Source organism: Lissotriton vulgaris, chromosome 6 (assembly GCF_964263255.1).
Source record: "Lissotriton vulgaris chromosome 6, aLisVul1.2, whole genome shotgun sequence".
Lineage (NCBI taxonomy): Eukaryota > Metazoa > Chordata > Amphibia > Caudata > Salamandridae > Lissotriton > Lissotriton vulgaris.
Window position 1 is genome coordinate 1,387,816,789 of NC_141694.1, and position 19,573 is coordinate 1,387,836,361.

Below are 19,573 nucleotides of genomic sequence, written 5' to 3' on the forward strand. Positions count from 1 at the left end.
TGTGCGGCAAGTTTTCTGATGGATCACCCGTGACCAGAAACGTCTTGAAGTCGATGCGTTACTTCACTCTACAGTCTGGATTCAACGCATCACTACTCCTGCGTGCAGCAGAACTGTTGCATCACCTCCCCAAAGACTCAGGGACTGACGCATCTCTTTGTTTCTCGGCACTTCCAATCTCTGCTGCTGTTTGGCCTTGTGAATCTTGACGCATGTAAAGGTACTTTGTGAAGAATTACATAACAATAGTTTTCTATGTACCCAGTTACTTGAAACCTAGGAAATGTCATATTCTTATTACGTGCATATTGGATTTTTGTCGTTTTGGTCTTGTTGCATTCAGATGAAGATACTTTATTTTTCTACACTGGTGTGGTGTCCCTTTGTGTCATTATCACTGTATTACTCTGTGTTTTGAGTACAAATACTTTACACATTGCGTTTGGGATAAATATGTCTGCTCATGTCAAGCTACCCAGGGGGGTGAGCAGGGAATATCTAAAGTGTGTATACCCCTTACCCTGACTAGAAGCAAGGGTCCCTATTTGGACAAAGGTACCTACCTCTGACAACTAGAGACCCCCATTTCTAACAGTCCCTTTTCATTTTTTTTTGTATGTAATGTTTTTGGTAAATAATCATGCGTTCTAGTTGTAGGGACTTCCTAAGCAGTCGTGGACCCCTTGAGTAGGGTCCCCGGACCACAAGTTAAGAACCACTGCTGTAGTATCGGGTTCCCAAGGCCTACATGCTCCAAAGATAACCCACTTACATTGGAAGGACTGTTGGCACGGAAACTGAAAAATTCAAAGAACAAGTTTATTAAGACCCCATGGGGTGGTGGTACATTCCTACAGCACCCTTCGGTAATGCAAGAAGTATCACCCCGAACATCGATGTGACACCCTCTTTTATACATTTTTACAGGTAATAAAACGAACAGGCGGCACACAGTTACAGAGCATTATGTACATATATGGTCATGTTTTGGAACACTGCCAGCTCATTGGAGGGTTTCAAACCCACTGGTCAGTTTGCAGCACATTCCTGAGGGGTGACTGGTCAGAGGGGACTGCGCATGTACAGGCTTGACCATTACTAAAAATAGCCTGTTGCTGGGCAAACTCAAGTGGTCAGTGGTACGGACAACGGACTAAAGGGTACGCTGGCCACGAGGCCGCTCATGATCTAAGATGGCCGTCGTAACATACAAAATGGCGTTTTCGAGTATGGCCAATATAACAGAAAACGTGTAGCTACAGCTAAGCGCTAACTCGGCCATTGTCCAATTACGACAGACGACCCTTTTAGCGTTCAGCTGAAGCTACCTCATAGTGAACATAATCTGGGTGTTCATCTTCGATATCAATTAACATTATTTGGGTTACTTCTTTATGAAGCATCATTTTGTCATGAGCAAGAGTTCGTCTTGATGGTATACAAGCCGTTAGGCACATAGAACACAAAGCTGGACCACATTGAATACATAAGCATACACCAAACAGTATCCCCACAATAATACATAAAATAGTTAACAGCTTCCATCCCCAAGTGGAGAGCATTGACCAGAACCACCCTGAAAGAGTCCAAGTGCCATTGTCCGGATGTATTTCGGCAGCTATCTTATGCAGCTTGGTAATAGCATCATAAACAGATGGTGAATTGTCAGGTACATATACGCAACAGCTACTTCCGATAATTCTACATGCCCCCCCACGGTCGGCTAGAACTACATCAAGAACCATTCGGTTCTGAAGCGTAACAATCCTAGAAATTTGCAGTTCTTCTGTTATATTTCCCAATGCCATGGCAGTATCATTGGCTACAGCTTCAACAACACGGGTCAATCGTCGTATCTTTCTGCTATTCAGAGCAGCCCCCACAAAGGAAAACAGTCCAAAATTAAAATCCACGTACTGCTGTAAAGTAGTATCTGTCTGGTCAATGTCTTTCAACACAACAGCACGTTTAGCTCGATTCAAAACAAAGTTGTGATACAGAGTATAGTCATTATGATACATTGGTGGGGCAATGAATACAGGGGGCAATACGAAAGATACATAACAAGTGCCTGACCATCCTAATGGAAGCTGATGATAACCCTTCGTTCCACAGATAAAGTAAGTATTGCGGGATGTTACAAACGATATACCATTAGGACTGTCAAATGTGAGTGTGGTGTTGCATTCGCTTCTCCCAACAGAAATAGTACCTTTATTGCGTATACACAGATCAGCTTTAGTGGCAATAACGTTAATGACATGTGCACTCGATACATTGATATTCCGTTGATTGCTGTAAACTCGTGGGGCAGATACATTATCGGGGCGGTACTCCTCCCATTCAAATCGACTACCCTCAGCTCGCGGATACCCATCTCGGTCATGGTAACATACTTTATTTAAACAGAAAAGCACCCCCCCTTTTGTTGGCCATCTCAAAGTGAAGAGCAGAGTGTACCAGGCATTGCAGGATCCATTATGTGAAAACGGGAGAGGAATGAGTGGAGTACCCCCTTTCTTCTGGTGCCCAGGCAACATCCCACACACCCAACAGTTAGATGTATTTGTCATATTGTGCGTATGATGTAGGATCTGAATAAAACTATTGTTCAAATAAGTCTGTCGGTGCCGTTCTTCATGGTAAGGCAAGGTGAAGTGAAAATGTTCAGGCGGAGCCTGGGTAGTCGGCAGCAAATGTTTACGTGCAGGCACCACAAGTTCAACTACCCAGGCTATTACTGCTATCACCACAATCGTTAGGACAAAAAGGATGGCACCCAATATTCGTTTATCCCGTGATGCAGACGACGCCATAGTTCAATTATAGTTCAAAGTCTTAAATGTTCAAAAAGTTCAAAAAGTTCACAAGTTTCTCAAATGTACATGTGTGTGTATTATACCTAAAAAAAGAAAAATACGGTGCTGAACTCCGAGGTAGCCGTTGTTTTCTTCTCCGGGCCAAGACGGGAGTCGCTACACTTGGCAGAACTGATCCCCCCCCCTTGGAATTCCCGGTTTCCGTTTCACAAACCTGGAGCGGTAACCAACCAGTTTCAAAAACAACTCAAAAAAAATTCTTCTTATCGTGGCCGTAGATTGTAGTGCTCTCGTCCAGAAACAGTGTGGTCCGGGAAGGCTCCCTCAGCTTCGGCCGATGTCACCGCTGGGCTCTTTTCTTTATCCAGAATCTCTTTGTAGTCGGTCAACACCGCAGGATTCACCAGGTCAGGAGAGACACGACGGCAGGGGGATGAGTGTATCCACCGCTTCCTGTTGGTCACTCGTACAGCCGTTCGAGTAGCCAGGAGGACCTGCTCGGGGCCACGCCACCTCGGTTCCAAGCTATTCGTCCTCTCAAACGACCTGATCATTACATGATCACCAGGGTGAAGATCATGGCCCTCTCCAGTAGAGTTGTCAGGGAGCGCTTCTCGAACCTGTTGATGAATAGAAAGCAAATCATTTGTTAATCGTGCCAAATAATCGTTCATCATTATACAAGGCACATCATGTATCAATCTCGGCTTGAGCACCCCCCAGATATTCATAGGCCTTCCAAACACCACTTCATATGGTGTGAGGCCTGTTCGTGAGTGGGGCACTGATCTAAGAGAGAGTAACGCTAGCGGCAAGGCATCCGGCCATTTCAATGACGTGGACGCCACGATCTCAGCCAATTTTAGTTTCAACGTGGCATTATACCGCTCGACAAGACCTGCCGACTGAGGGTGGAACACAGCATGAAACTTCTGCTGGATCCCTAACCCCTTCAGCACGTATTCCACAATTTTCCCGACAAAATGAGGCCCATTGTCGCTCCACAAAAATTTGCAAATTCCGAATCGAGGGAAATACTCCTTGAGCAACACCTTAGCTGTTGTCAGTGCTGTATTATCTTTCGTGGGGAAGGCCTCAACCCATTTGCTAAAAGCACATACCACCACTAAGACATACTTCAGGTTATTGCAGCGCTCAAGCTGGATATAATCCATTTGGAGTACCTCGAATGGCGCAGAAGGTGGAACGAACCCTCCTTTCGGAGTATGGGTCCCCTTTCCAGGATTGTGCTGCAAACATATCAGACAGGTCTGCACTACTCTCTTAGCAGTATTAGCAATCTCGGGATGCTCCCAAACTCTCGTTAACAATCGAGTAATTGCAAGAGCCCCCACGTGCGCTAACCCATGTGTCATCTGGACCATCGCTTGCAAGTAAGCTGCAGGCAATTTCCATTTCTCCATGTCCTTGCTTCTCCAACACCCTTCATCGTCTAGTACCCCATCAGTTGCCCATGATGCAAGTTCTGATTCAGTAGCTGATTTCTGAATGTCTAATATTTCCGCTCTAGCATCATTCCATCGCTCTGCTTGGGATTTTGTCACGTACATGGGGGAGTCAGTTCGGGACATAGCCGTTTGTCTCGCTATGCTGTCCGCAAAGGCATTTCCCTGACCTATTTCATCAGTGATCTTTTTATGGGCGCTACATTTAATTATCGCTACTTTCTTTGGACAAAGCAACGCGTTGAGGAGATCACGCACCAACTCTCCGTGCATAATGTGTACTCCATGAGAAGTTAAAAACCCACGCTCTCTCCAGAGTAGACCGAAGTCATGTGCTACCCCGAAGGCGTACCGGCTGTCTGTGTATATGTTCACACATAGGCCAGCACTCAATTCGCAGGCTCTTGTCAGGGCTATCAGCTCCGCTGCTTGAGCCGATTTCTGTGGTATTCTAGCTGTTTCCACCACTGTCTTAAGTGTCGTTATTGCATAGGCTGCGGAAGTTGTGCCATCTGGCAGCCTCAAACATGATCCATCAACCCACAGTTCCCCATCCACATCTGGAAGTGGCATATCCTGTAGGTCAACACGACCCTTTGTCTGTTCCTCGGTCAGGAAAACACAGTCATGATGTTTTTCTTCCTGACCCTCCTCGACCGGATAGGGCAATAAAGTGGCAGGGTTCAGAGTAGCACATCTTTTTAATGTGATATGTGGCGCCAACAGAGTAAGCTCGTATCCTGTTAACCGTGCACTCGTGAGATATTGGGTCTTTGTTTGGTTTAGCAGGGCATCTACTGCGTGAGGAACTAACACCAACAATTTGTGCGATAGCACTATTCCCTCACTCTGCCGTATCGCTACTGCTGTTGCTGCGACTGCTCGGAAACACCCAGGTAACCCTCGTGCTACAGGATCCAAGATGGCTGAGAAGTACGCACATGGCCTCTGCTTGTCCCCGTGTGTCTGCACTAACACTGATAATGCGCACCCATCTTTCTCGTGTACGTACAATGTGTAATCTGGTGTACCTAATACGGGGGCAGAGCAAAGGGCTTGTCTCAACTGTTCAAAAGCATTTTGACATTCATCTGTCCATTCAAGGGGCATTGGCGTGGCTTTGGACAGTAATGCTAACAAGGGTTTTATAATGTGCGAAAACCCCATGATCCACTGCCTACAAAAGGACGTTAACCATATGAAGGCGCGAACATCTCTCTGTGTGCGGGGGACTGGTGTATCTAAAATCGCCTGAATTCGATCTGATGTTAATGCACGCCCCTCCTTAGACAAAAGATGACCGAGGGAGGTCACCTTGGGTCTACAGTATTGTAGCTTTTTCTTAGAAACCTTGTGATTATTCTGTGCCAAAAAGGAAAGCAGCGCAATCGTACTCTCCTCACATTGCGTGTAAGAATCTGCAGCAAGCAGAAGGTCATCCACATATTGGATCAGAACAACCCCCGACTGCAACTCAAAGGAATCAAGCTGTCTTTTCAGAGCCTGGCTGTAGATACTCGGGCTCTCAGTGTAACCTTGAGGAACACGACAAAATCTATACGATTTATTATTTAACGTGAAGCCAAACAAATATCTGCTATCAGGATGGACAGGAATGGAGAAGAACGCATTCTTCAAATCAATTACACTAAAGGTCGTGGCTGTTGGTGGTACCAGTGTGAGCAAGGTCGTAATGTCGGACACCACCGGGTATTGGGGAATGACAATTTTGTTGATTTCTCTCAAGTCAATAATAAAGCGATAGACTTTGTCATCAGTATCTCTTTTAAGGATCGGGAGAATAGGGCTGTTACAGACATTATAAGAAACCTCCTCCACCACCCCAGCAGCAATCAAGTCTTGAACAATGTGAGTCAGGGCAATTTCACCTTCCTTCGAAATCTTATACTGTGGCACTCGTGGCAAAGAGGCCCCCTCCTTAACAGTAATATGAATAGGTGGAATACGCATCTCCCCCACATCCGTGTCTGAGGTCGCCCATAACGTGTGCGGGAGGGAGGCCAAAGCGGGAATTTCCGATATGGTATAGAACCTATTCGGATCGGGGTAATTGTCATTCAGGATAACCCGCACTCCTTCAGGAGCGCACCGTATCGTTGCTCGAAAATATTTAAGCAAATCAAGGCCCAAGATATTATCTGGGGTATAGGGAGATAACAAAAATTGGCCAAAACTAAAAAATGTATCAAGACAGAGTGCAAGGGGTTTAGACAAAGGGCTAGGGGAGGGTGTGCCATCGAACCCTACGCATGTTATCATTTCGCCAGACAGGGGAGCCCTCGGAACCAACTTCTTTGACAATGCGCTACGAGTAGCTCCGGTGTCTACTAGGAATTGATCAGTAGAACCCAAAATACCCGGTGTTACATACGGACCCTCCTGATCTACCGGCACTTCAATTGGTTCCGCACCCCATCCTACGCAGTCCTACGCATGCACATAATCCTGGTGCTCCACATTCTCACCCTCTGAAATCTGATATTGATTCCGTCTATCAAAAGTATTTCGTTCATCCTGGCCACGGCCCCCTTGCTCAGCCCTTCCACGATCACCTCCGCCACCTCTCGCCCCCGCATACCCGCCCCGCGACCTACCACCTCCTCGACCACGCTGGCTACGTTGCTCCCGTAGTACTGGACAATCCTCAGCCCAATGACCAAACTCCTTACAATAAGCACATTGATCCTCCGCAATATCCGTACGACCATACGACGTATTTCCTCCACCTCGTCTACCCCTGTCGTTCCCTCTACCCTGTGTTCCACGAACCTGTGCCAACATCACCTTCGTTTTCAATTCTTTCGCCTTTTTATCAACACTTTCTTTAGCCTCCAACTCCTGCCGCTCGTAATACTGAGCCATAGTCAACAAAGACGCAGGGGTCGCCGTGGCCCAGGAACTTTCACTCGACTTCAATCGTTTGGCAATCTCCGGCAGGAGATTAGCCACATACTTATCTACAAACAAATGCCGACCTGTATCGTCTGTTAAAGATTGACCACTGTAATCGTGAAACGCTTCTTCGAAGCGTGTAAAAAAGTCTGAGACCGTTTCATCTGGCTTTTGCTTACACGAAGCTAACATGGTCCAATCTATCTTTTTAGAAGGTACGAGTGTTTTTAATTTAATCAAAATAGCCGTTGGAAGATCTAAAATCAGCTGGCAAGGCTTGCATGCCGGTTTCCTCTCTAAGTCTGCTTGATTTATCTCCTTCCATGTTCCCCCTAGTATTGCCTCATCATTATTTTTACGAATTTGTCTCCACATGTCAGGCGGAAGTATTAACCCAAAAAACAAATCTATATCAACCAGAGTCATCACACAAGATGAAATAGCCCCTTCCACCCCTTCATAGAATGCTGCCGGATTTTTACGAAGGTCAGGTAGAGAATTTTTCAACGCCATAACATCCGCTCTATTCCAAGGCGTATACACCCAATTATATACAAAATACCCCTTCGCATCCTTCGACCTTTTATCATCATCTGTACCTTCCCCCTTAGGTGGAACATACAAAGGTGCAGCTTCACGCATAGGCATAACATGCATTGCAGAACTCTTATCTGAACCCCGGAGAGAACACTCCTTAGACTGCCCGTCGGATTCCAGCCCGGACTCCTTAATCTTTTTCTGCTCGTCTCGCAATCTGCTAGTCTCATCCCGCAGCTTGATCAGTTGTTTGTAAAAGGCATCGACATCTGCAAGGACAAATACACCGTTTTCTAAATTCTCACGATGAACTGACACATCCTTAGGCTCTAATGTATCTGAAATTTTACGAAATGAGGTAACAACTTCGTCTGCCAAAGTGGACATAAAATACAATAACTCTTGGTCTGTCCAGGTACCCCTTTCAGAAACAAGGTCAGACTGAGAAACATACTTCGTATTCACTCTACGAGCCCAACTACGTAAATGCGCGGATCTCTCCGCCGTAAACCTGAGAGCAGATATCCCCTTCTTTCCCGACTTATCCTGTCCTTCATCATCCGATTCTGCAAGTGGAGCCGTAGGCAAAACGTACGGAGGCGGTGATCGATCTAATAAAGAAAAATCATCAATTTCATTAGTAAGGACAGGATAAAGCGGTCGACGAATAGGGAATTGACCAGCCGTTTGCAATTTACGTTCCCGTTCCTCCCCCTCTTTCTTTTCCTGCTCCTCTTTTTCCTCAAGCTGTAAAGCCTTATCCCGAGCAGCCTTACGCTGCTCTTTGTCCGCCAAGGCAACTTCGCGCTTCATTCGCTCACGCACCGCTTTCTCCCACATTCGCACACAATCAAACATGTTCTGTCTAGACCTTCGCTGAAACAAACATTGCTCCACAAACTGTACTTTTCGCAAATCGAACGACCCATGTAGAGGCCATTGCAATTCAGGATCAGACCTAGTATACTTATTCCATAATTTACTGTACATTATAGGTGGAAGGCCATGCTTTATATACATGTCCCTATTTGGTGTTCCCTCTGGGGGAGCCGGCTGTGCTTCCGCTAACCTAATTGTGGTACCATTTCCAAGACAGCACATCCCTCGGAGTGTGCTTAAAACAGGCATGTTCAAGGTGGTACCACGAAAAGCGCGATACCGTAGAAAAATGGCACTTACAGTACTTCACACAAACGTGCCGCTCAAAGGAAAAAAACAAAATTAGAGAAACATCTCTACATGCCTGCCTATGTGAAGTGCACTACACATATAGATTCAAAGATCACAAATTCACAAATGTTAGCTAACTCAAATCAAAATCATAGGTCATAGAACTTCGGTAAGCGTCCGAAGACTACCTTACCGCTCACAAATCACAGAACCTCAGTAAGCGTCCGAGGACTACCTTACCGATCACAAATCATAGAACCTCAGTAAGCGTCCGCAGACTACCTTACCGATCACAAATCTTACCCAAAGTATCAAAGGTCCAGGTTCCAACTGCCAAGGTCCTTTTAATCGAATCAGCCAAACGGCGCTTTATCCAGCAACACAGACGATCGAAAACTCAGTCGGAGACCGGCGCCACCTGGAAGGTCAGATCGGAAGGAAAGGAAGAAACACCGTGGGTGCCAAGACTCGGGTCACTCAGTGGCAGCGCGCGTCCATAGCGAGTGTCCAAACCTTCGTCACGACCTCTCCTTCGGGCATCCGAGTCGCCGATGAGTCCCTTTGTGGTCGCCAATTTGTAGTATCGGGTTCCCAAGGCCTACATGCTCCAAAGATAACCCACTTACATTGGAAGGACTGTTGGCACGGAAACTGAAAAATTCAAAGAACAAGTTTATTAAGACCCCATGGGGTGGTGGTACATTCCTACAGCACCCTTCGGTAATGCAAGAAGTATCACCCCGAACATCGGTGTGACCCCCTCTTTTATACATTTTTACAGGTAATAAAACGAACAGGCGGCACACAGTTACAGAGCATTATGTACATATATGGTCATGTTTTGGAACACTGCCAGCTCATTGGAGGGTTTCAAACCCACTGGTCAGTTTGCGGCACATTCCTGTGGGGTGACTGGTCAGAGGGGACTGCGCATGTACAGGCTTGACCATTACTAAAAATAGCCTGTTGCTGGGCAAACTCAAGTGGTCAGTGGTACGGACAACGGACTAAAGGGTACGCTGGCCACGAGGCCGCTCATGATCTAAGATGGCCGTCGTAACATACAAAATGGCGTTTTCGAGTATGGCCAATATAACAGAAAACGTGTAGCTACAGCTAAGCGCTAACTCGGCCATTGTCCAATTACGACACTGCCATAGTGTGTGCTTTTTCAACCCATATTTTCTTTAGGCCTGGGTAAAAATATAGTTATGCCGTAGTAATTGGAGTGATTTTGATTTACTCTGGGGATGCAAAATTAATGAAAATTACTAAATTATGTCTGTTTGTGTAATTTGGAATAATGTGGGGCCAAAATACCTACCGAAGAGCACAGCAACAGAGTGCGAGTGGCTGCTGTCTGCTGCTCTTCCTGTTCTGTTGCATAAACTACTATTTTCTTGCAGCAAAATGCATCCTCAGTTTCATTTTAGACACAAGGTTTTATTTTGCACTAAGAAAATAGCGCTAAATGCTGGGTTTATCCTCCTTGTGTAATTCTGCTCAATCTTGTGTAATTTTGCAGTAATTTCAAGTATTTGCGCTACTGCAAATTACGCGCGTGGCACATACCCCAAATTTTCTTGAGTTTTGTTCATTTTAAAATTGTTGTTATTCATTTTTCACTTTTCAGCGTTTTACAAATTGTAATAATTTTGGGGAGAGTTGTAAGTTGGTATGAAGTCCAGTATATTAAGGATCAGAGATTTTTGCATAATTTGTTTGGAAACTTTGTATCATCATATTAGCAACTGAATATTTTGAAGAAGTATCATGATTTAGAATTCCTAACTGGAATTCATGAGCTCCTGTTCTAGTGTCACCTATCGAGGGTTGAGCTAGAAAATTCTTCCTTTTCTTACATGTTGATGGGCATGAGCACCACATCTTCAGGGCACTGCACCGGGGCGGCTGCTCCGTAATGGCGGAGGAGCGTCACCCCACTGGTCAGAGTAAATCACGGAAAAATCACATGATAAAACAAAATCATATATTTTTTTTGTGACTAACTGGCTTAGGCATGCATGTAGGGCCAGGCCGAGCTATGACAGGGAAGAGGGCTGGGCACTTAGAAGTGTGCATGTCAGTTTGGCCGGCCATCTTAGGCTGGCCAAACTGACATGTGCACTTCTATTTCTCCAACCCAGGGTGTTGCACAGCCCGGTTTGAGAAAAGCAGCAAGCTCCCAGACACTGTCTGAGCAGCAGACTCTGTAACCCAACCAATCCTGGCACTGCTCTCATAGCATGATTTTCCTGAATGCTAGTGAGGATTTAAAAAAGATTGCTATACCCCCACCCACCCGCCCTACCTTCCCTGTCGCACTAAAATACTAAGCAGTTTAAGTGGATCCATCCATCCAAAAGTGGCCCGGAAAAGGTATTGAGCAAGTTTCTGAAAGACAACAGATGTCCAAGTTTAAGGTCTCAAACGCCATAAATCTCAAACCAGTTTAATGGCAGAACAAGCATTGCAAGGAATTGCTTTAAGCTGGGTAGTTTTTCCCTAATATGGGCTTTCACAAATATCATATTTATTAAAGAGAATGAGTAGTGGGATCTGGAAAATACCTTCCTCTCTTAAATTGGCATTATTAGGCTCTGCAAGGGAAAAGGTATTAGAGTACATAGTTATTAGTTGAGATCTACTACATGAAAATGGGGGTAAACAAACATATCTGAGTGGGAGGATGTAATGCCCTTGAAGAAACCTGGGTGAAATAGGGCCTAGTGGGCAGAGGCTGGTGGCATCCCTGCAACAACGGGCCCAAATGGGCATAGACAAGCTTGCCTTCGGCTTAAATAGACTATTAATATATTGGAAACTCCATGAAAAACAATATAATGATAAAATGCCGATAATGACTGGTAGTGACCTTCTGCTCCAATATTCTGGTGTTTGGATTTCCACTTTTTTGATTGGAAACATTCTACCCTGAGCTCATGGTATGTTCCAGTAGCATTATTGCCCTCCTATCTAAAGCTTTACAAGCCATTTTTGGTCCTCTTCCTTGCCATAAGCACCCTCTGCATATCTGCATAGTCCTCAGCGGCGGGCTTTAATACTATAATAATATTATAGCTTGGCAAGGTACTTCTATGGTATTTTTGAAAGAACATTGCTTATTTTCTTGCTTTAGTTGATAATCTGTTTGTTCTTGATAACAGAGGAGTCTGTTTTTCTTGTACTTTCAGCATACCAGTGGACTAAGCGCCATGCTCATCATGGTCAAGCCTCTCTCGGGGCCAAGAGAGCACATTGTGGATCTGGAAATGGTGACCGTCAACCCCCTTGTGAACTATCGTTCAAGCTCCTTGCTAAGGTTAACGATCGTCGTGGGACCATACCCCTTTTAGTAAATGGGACCAGCTCACGTCGCACCTGGAGCAACCAGAAAACAGAATCACACATAAAGCACTTGTCACGTTATTTATAGATTTTTCTTTTATATCAGAAATGTCTATGACTTCTGTGTCAGCAACATTCACGTCAGCATCTCAATTCTCAAAGCAACTTACTACTTCGTGTAATGTAAAAAAAGGCCTGTGTTTAAGTTTAACAGTATTTTAAAGATTCAAGAATTTTGCATTTCATAAAGTTTGCGAAATTTCTCGAAATGTTTCATTATACAATTTTGCATATCTTTGTTTGAAACAAGCTTGCAGCTTGCACCTCACGAAGTCTGGTTCACACAGATAATGTCTTACTTTGAGACATTTTCTAGCTCAACCACTCTCCTGCAGGTATCTTGCGAGACCTTTTAAGTGAGTTGCACTCTGAAATAAAAATATCACATGAGGTACTGTCAAATTACTTTTCTCTCTAAAAGCATAATTTCATGTAGTGTCAAAAAATGTACATGGAATTTCCAAACAATCCACACAAAAAATTACACAATTTCATGAACACTTAAAGATGTTCTGTTATGTAATGATTACGAATGTGCCTTCATTGCTTGGATGTGACAGGTATCAAATACTTGGTTGAAGAAACATGCTTAAACATTTGCTGAGTTTTGGAAGAGAAAAAGGAACCAAACTGAAGCTTCGTGTATTTTTCTGTAGTGCTTTGTTAACAGTAGTTGGACATCTCATTCTTTGTCACTCTTACCATGATCCTATTCTCACAAAAGGTTTCTTAGTGTTAACGCTCACAAGCATTTGCTTCTATGTGACTTTATATTTCTGTTCACATTTGATTCTGCTCCGCAATAGAATTAAACACCACAGTTCGTGTACCCATCAAAACTGAAGGCAATGCATAAAAGGGTAAACATTGTTTACCTCCATGCGATACACCGCGTGTCATTATAACACGGTCTATCAAAGACCATGTTGTTACATTGCATACCATTACAACGCAAGTAGGAACAACGACTTTCTGTAGGGGGCAGATGTTGGATTTAAATCCAACACCTTCCCTACTGTTGCACAGACTGGAGTTGGAATAGAAATTAAACTATCCCAAAATCCAGCGCCCCACCTACAGCAAGTCGTTGCTCTGACTTGCGTTGTAATGGTATGCAATGTAACAAACAGTCATTCTAATGACCGCGTTGTAATGCCATGCGTTGTAAACGCATGTGATGTAACATGGCCTAATCGTAAAAAAGTGTCAAAACCTTCAGATTTTTACTTTGAAAAACATTTCCCAATGGTTCAATAAGGTGAATAGGCATGTAATATGTGCACACAAGTGCGATATGTGTATATAAGTGTGCGAAATGTATGCAAATTATGCATATTTGAATTCTGATTGGTTGTGGGAAATTGGGCACAACCGTACAAATTCAGCAACCACCACACTCCTTTTGCCACGGCGGAGATCTAAGCATGTATTCCCAATACGGTTAAAACTGCTGTCAAATATTAGTTCAAGAAGTATGGAGAAACACCCTTTCTGAACTTCAAATATATTGTGGATGGTGTACCTGGTTCTTCGAGGAAAAAATATTATATGTTTAAAAAAAAGAGTCACAATATATTAATGCAATGCTTTTACAAAGTACACACTTTCTACATTACACACACGCTCGGTTGTGAAACTGTTAAGTAAGTCACCATTGTAAGTGAATACCATACTAACACGTGTTGCAACATGTCTTTTGAATACCATAATAATACATGTGCTGCAACGTGTCTTTTGAATACCATACTAACACATGTTGCAACTTGTCTTTTGAATACCATACTAACATATGTTGCAACATGTCTTTAGAATATCATACTAATACATGTGGTCCAACGTGTCTTTTGAATATTATACTAATACGTGTTGCAACATGTTTTTGAATACCATACTAATACATGTGCTGCAACATATCTTTTGCATACCATACTAACACGTGTTGCAACATGTCTTTTGACTTCCATACTAACACCTATTGCAACATGCCATTTGAATACCATACTAAAACGTGTTGCAAAAATGTCTTTTGAATACCATACTAACACATGTTGCAACATGTCTTTTGAATACCATACTAAAACATGTTGCAACATGTCTTTTGAATACCATATTAACATGTGTTGCAACATGTCTTTTGACTTCCATACTAACACGTGTTGCAACATGTCCTTTGAATACCATTTTAATACATGTTGCAAAATGTCTTTTGAATACCATACTAACACATGTTGCAACATGTCTTTTGAATACCATACTAAAACGTGTTGCAATATGTCTTTTGAATACCATACTAATACATGTGCTGCAAATTGTCTTTTATACTGTAGTGTTAGTGAAAAGTACCTACATTGTAACACATGTTGAAACTACACACATGGATAGATATATATTTTTTGACACATAAGGCAACCTACGTTTGTCGAATTATCCTAAGACACAGCCATTTGTTGAACTGCATCCCCACATCAGGTGAAGTTTTAGATGTATATCGATGACATGCAGATACATCCCTGATTGGTGAACAGCACAGAGCATCCTAACAGATAACAGAATGCTTGAAATACCTCCTTTTCTGAAGGAAGGGGAAGTAGCTTTGTCAGAATAACGTCAAGTTCAGCCAGAAGTAGCTGTCCTTCAGCTCCACCACATTATTCAGCTGAATGTTAAAGGTGGAAGCAATTGAACCACAGAATTTAAAGTGGATCTCGTGGTGAGTGTTTCAGTATAAACCACTGCTTAACCCGTTCCGTGTTCCCGTCGCTACCTTGTTGGTGCTGCGAACGGCCAACGGCCGACGCAGCCCACCCGTTTTTCGAATGTTCAGCAAAAGTGCGGAACGTTCGAAGCAGCCAAGGAGTTAATGTCAGATCGCAATAGTTGTAAACATCAGTAATTTCTAGATCGTAATACTCAGAAGGGTCGTCTGCTTGCTTGCTTGAATGAATGAAAGAAACGAGATTCTCCTGATACAAGCAGTTACAAGATCACAGCTTTATTGGAAAAGCCTAGTTTTGTTCATTAATGAGGTGAGGGTTGAAGTAAAGTGTTGTTTCTTTTTAAAGGAACAGAATGCCAAAGCTTAGAGACAGGGTGGGTAAACGTTCTGCCTCCCTGTGTAACCAGTCTGACTTTAGGAATGTTAGCAAGCCGGGAAAATACTCAGCAAAGCTTTTGGGCAGTTATGAAATGGTTAATATCTCCAAATGAACCATAAATCTGAACTCACCATAGCTCCATAATACCAGTTTATGTGGTCTATTGAAATTCAGTCTACTTTGGTGCAGCAAGAGAATACATAGTAAAGTTGAGATGGAACCAGAAACATAAAGCAAGGAAGTTCCTTAACCTAAACATAATGGATCATCTTACTCTTGGCCTGAAAGAGTACCACTGGCTTTACGTGTATCAGAGGATCAAATTAATATTTGTTTGTGTTGAGTACAAAGCATGTGAGGGCAATGGTCTTAATATTACCAAATAACATTTGTTCATAACAGCCAACGTTGAAACCTCAGGCCATTACACATCTCTCTGCTCAGCTTTAGGAGTAAGAATATATGTGGATCATATAATCAGTGCTCAAAGGTCACACCTCATGGAACAACTTAGACTGCTAAGAAAGGATCTTGTTAAGTCTCTCATACTCCTTGAGGGCACTGAAAATGAGCTTATTAAATAATGTTTTCAATGAACACGCAAAACAACACGGGGTCACTCCTTCATATAGAACATATCCCCTCACCCCCAATTAAATCACTGCACTACAGGACTTACCAGAATACAATGGTGGACTTCCAGTACTAGGGGCACAGGACACATTCTTACGTCGGGTGTACTCAGCCCACGCCATCAGTTTCAGTACTTAAAAATGTTCTTAGGTGACATTATGATTGTTTACAAAATGCATAAATACACTGATGTGACAGAATGAAAACTGCCACCATGGTGATGCCTTGTACCACTAGGAAGCCATGCAGGCAGCCTGACTGAACGTGGGAAGGCAGCATATCACAGCAGGGCAACCCTTTGATGCCCCTATGGCTCCCATCCACTCTAGTCTTGGGAATCAGTGGGAGCACCCATATTTACCCGTGCCCTGCATGGAAAGCAGCTCTGGGGAATAGTTGTGAATCATCAGACCTTGGGACAAAGTTAGTTTAAAGGATTTCAGCACCATGTGTGGTCACCTTGGTCAGTGGGTTTATTTGTAAGACGTACCGGCATTCATCCTTATCTGCTAGCAAGGACTGAGGGACTCCCAGAATAGAGACCTAGAGACTTCTGCTCGCTACAAGATTGCAGAGCCCTTCTCCTCCATGTATCTTATAGTAAGAATTTGGTAATAAGTACCTACACCCAATGCATGGCTATATTCTGGTGACCCACAGGAAGTGGTGATTGTGTTCATTCCACCACTGGGACCTTCCAATTACTCATTTGACTGACGTGATGAAGATATTTTGGTGGGATTAGGGTTCTATGAGAGAACCACGCATGCCTTCTCATGCATCACTTAACGCAGGCAAAAATTGAACGCGTCATTACCACTTGCTCCTTTAGCACGCAAGTCGTTACAATGACTTGCTTTAGTGCTGGATTTTGGAATAGTATAATTTATTATTCCAACATCAGTCTGTCTAAAAGTAGGGAAGCTGCTGGACTTTAAATCCAACACCAGTCCAACAACACATTCCCTAAAGGAAGTTGTTGTAATGACTTACGTACTAAAGGAGCGCGTGGTATCCATGTGTTCAATGTAGTGCCCGCGTTGTAAAGGCATTACATGGTATTGACTGCACGGTAAAGGGTGTTTCCTCCAGGTTATAGCGTCCTCCATCTAAACTTTAAACAGAGGCCTTGGTGACATTCTGATGGAAGGATCTTCTCCACAGAACCATTACTTAGTTTATGCCGACGGTTGCTCATTTTTGAGGGCCTGGACTTATTATGTATCTTCACACTTTGACCTAGAGAAAGGCAGAAAAGGAGGAAGATAAAGATAAAAAGATACAAAGATAAAAATAAACCGTCAAATGGGTAATGGAGGGATGAAAACCTCCAAGAGGGAGGAAGTCAGTGGAAAAGGAAGAAGTAGGCATAAAGTCGAATCAAAAGAAATCCAGGTATGGTTTTGAGCAGTTCCAGCATTCAACAGCAACAGCATGAGAGGTAGCTCAGAAATACTTTGCATAGGGTCCCTCCACTTATTTCTGTGTTTTTCAAAATAAACACTGCATACAACCAACTCCTTAACCTGCTATGTAAGGAAGATGCCACCGAGGCTGACTGCAGAAGAAGCTTCAAAACATTATAACCAGAGGTGCACCACATGCAAACTGTATTCAAATACTATAAGAGAATTCTTTTGCTACAAACACTTATACAAGCAAAAATATTTTCAGACACTATTTTTGTTTTATTTGCTTTTATAAAGAATACAATCGCAACCACTGTTACAGGGTTAGCCATGAGTGGATAATAGTCGTTTACACATTGGTGGATATATAGCTAGGCCCTGTTGTTTGTTTTTGAAAGTGAAAGAGATGTGAGAGAGAAAGGACAGACAAATTAGTGTTGAAACAGAAGAGGAATAGGACAGACAAGAGATGTCACAGTTACAACCAGTGCATCATCGAATGAGTACTTCTACACATCCCACATTAGTAACACACAACACAAGTAATGTGTTAGATCTACTTGTGAGCTTTCACAGACTTCAGTGGTCTAGATTGTAGTAGGGAATTGTTTAAAACTGCTTGCAAACCAACCTGCTATGCCAAGGTGCACCTCACATTTTAACCCTATTTCAAAACGTGAGCAGTGCAGCACAAAAGCGAGACGGAGGAACTTACTATGAGGTGAACCCTAATCATTATCTTAACAATTCCAATTTCTGCTCATTGTTTGTGCTGGTGAGAGAACATTCACTTGATGTATCAATCAGTCCGTTTTTCAAACTAATGTTCTATTTAATGATTAGAGCTGTGCAGAATTATTTTTATGGCAGTGGTGTTCTGCCGCAGTTCACAACTTAGTAGAGTTGCAAAGTTTGTGGACTTTGCCGGGAGGTGACTTTACCTGCAAAAATGCCAAAAATGAGGATTTTGCTGCTACATCGCAGTATTGTAATTCTCCACAACTAACTTTTTGATGGGCTTTTCATTTGCATGCTAAGCAGATTTCCCCCCGCCTATCCAAGGTGTCAATTTGTCACAATTTTGTCAAACGCATTTACGCAAAACAGATGTACTCGTCAAATGAAGTTGCCTGTCCAAGCATCACTTGATATAGACATTCAGAGTTACAAACTATGTATTGTTTTTTTTAAAATAAGCTGTGTACCACTGAACGCAACCAACTTGCATTTATTATAACAACAACAATATCGTTGAACGTCATTCGAGCAGAGCAATAAATTGATGGATTAAATGTTTTAAAAGTATGAAAAAGATTGTCTTTTAAAATGTGCAAAGCGATTTTCTTGTAAGAAAGTATTAGTAAATAAAAATCTATTTCTTTAGAACTAATGATTTTGTGGATTTGTTTTTCAGAATTATGAGCCTCATTACGATGGTCTTTCGGCCATGTACCCAGGGATCTCCGTTCGCCATATTATTATGGCATTTGGATGAGTGGAGGTTGGAAACACCGACCGCCACGGTCCCGACACGTGGTCATTATCTGACCACCTGTCGTGCCTCCCTGTATTCCCAGACTGGCAGCGGTGCCTGTCAGGCACTGCCATAGGGATTACAATATCCCTTTCTGCCGGTCATTCTGCGGCGGTCAAACCGCAGGAAAACGGCAGGTGGAAACGGATTTGGGGGCCTGTAGCTGGACCCCTAACCTCCTGGGCCAGGAGCATAGGCCCTGGGGGTTCCTATGGTGCCCGTCACATATCCCTTGTTTTTTATTTTTACATGAGCTCACCTAGAAAGCTTTAGATGTCTGTAGCTGGATGTAAAAATGCTTGATTTCGGAATGCTGGAGGGTAGTATAAATTGCTTATCTCCGGTTCTAGTGATTGGATTTTTGTTGTTTTTTTGTCAAATTATTTAAACCATTTTTATCTAGTTTTTTGTGTCTTCACGTCATTACTGCTCTAAGGTCTGCATAAATACTTTACACATTGCACCTAAATTAAGCCTAAATGTGTGGTGCCAAGTTACCAGAGGTTTAAGCATAGATTAATGTAGGATTTGCCTCTGTGTCACCCTGAAAGAGACTGTGGTTGCTGCTTGAGTAGGGTTTCAACCCCTC

At 43.2% G+C, this 19,573-nt stretch overlaps 1 protein-coding gene across 1 annotated transcript in view; it reads left to right on the forward strand.

Moving 5' to 3' along the window:
* The window catches only part of EFEMP1 (EGF-like fibulin extracellular matrix protein 1), a 582,872-nt gene extending 564,032 nt beyond the window's left edge, over window positions 1–18,840 (forward strand). Inside the window, exon 11 of the mRNA XM_086927496.1 lies at window positions 12,100–18,840. Within this exon, the coding sequence (XP_086783622.1) occupies window positions 12,100–12,261 (162 nt within the window). The 3' untranslated portion in view covers window positions 12,262–18,840. The remainder of the gene's footprint in view (window positions 1–12,099) is intronic.
* The last annotated feature ends 733 nt before the right edge of the window (window positions 18,841–19,573 follow it).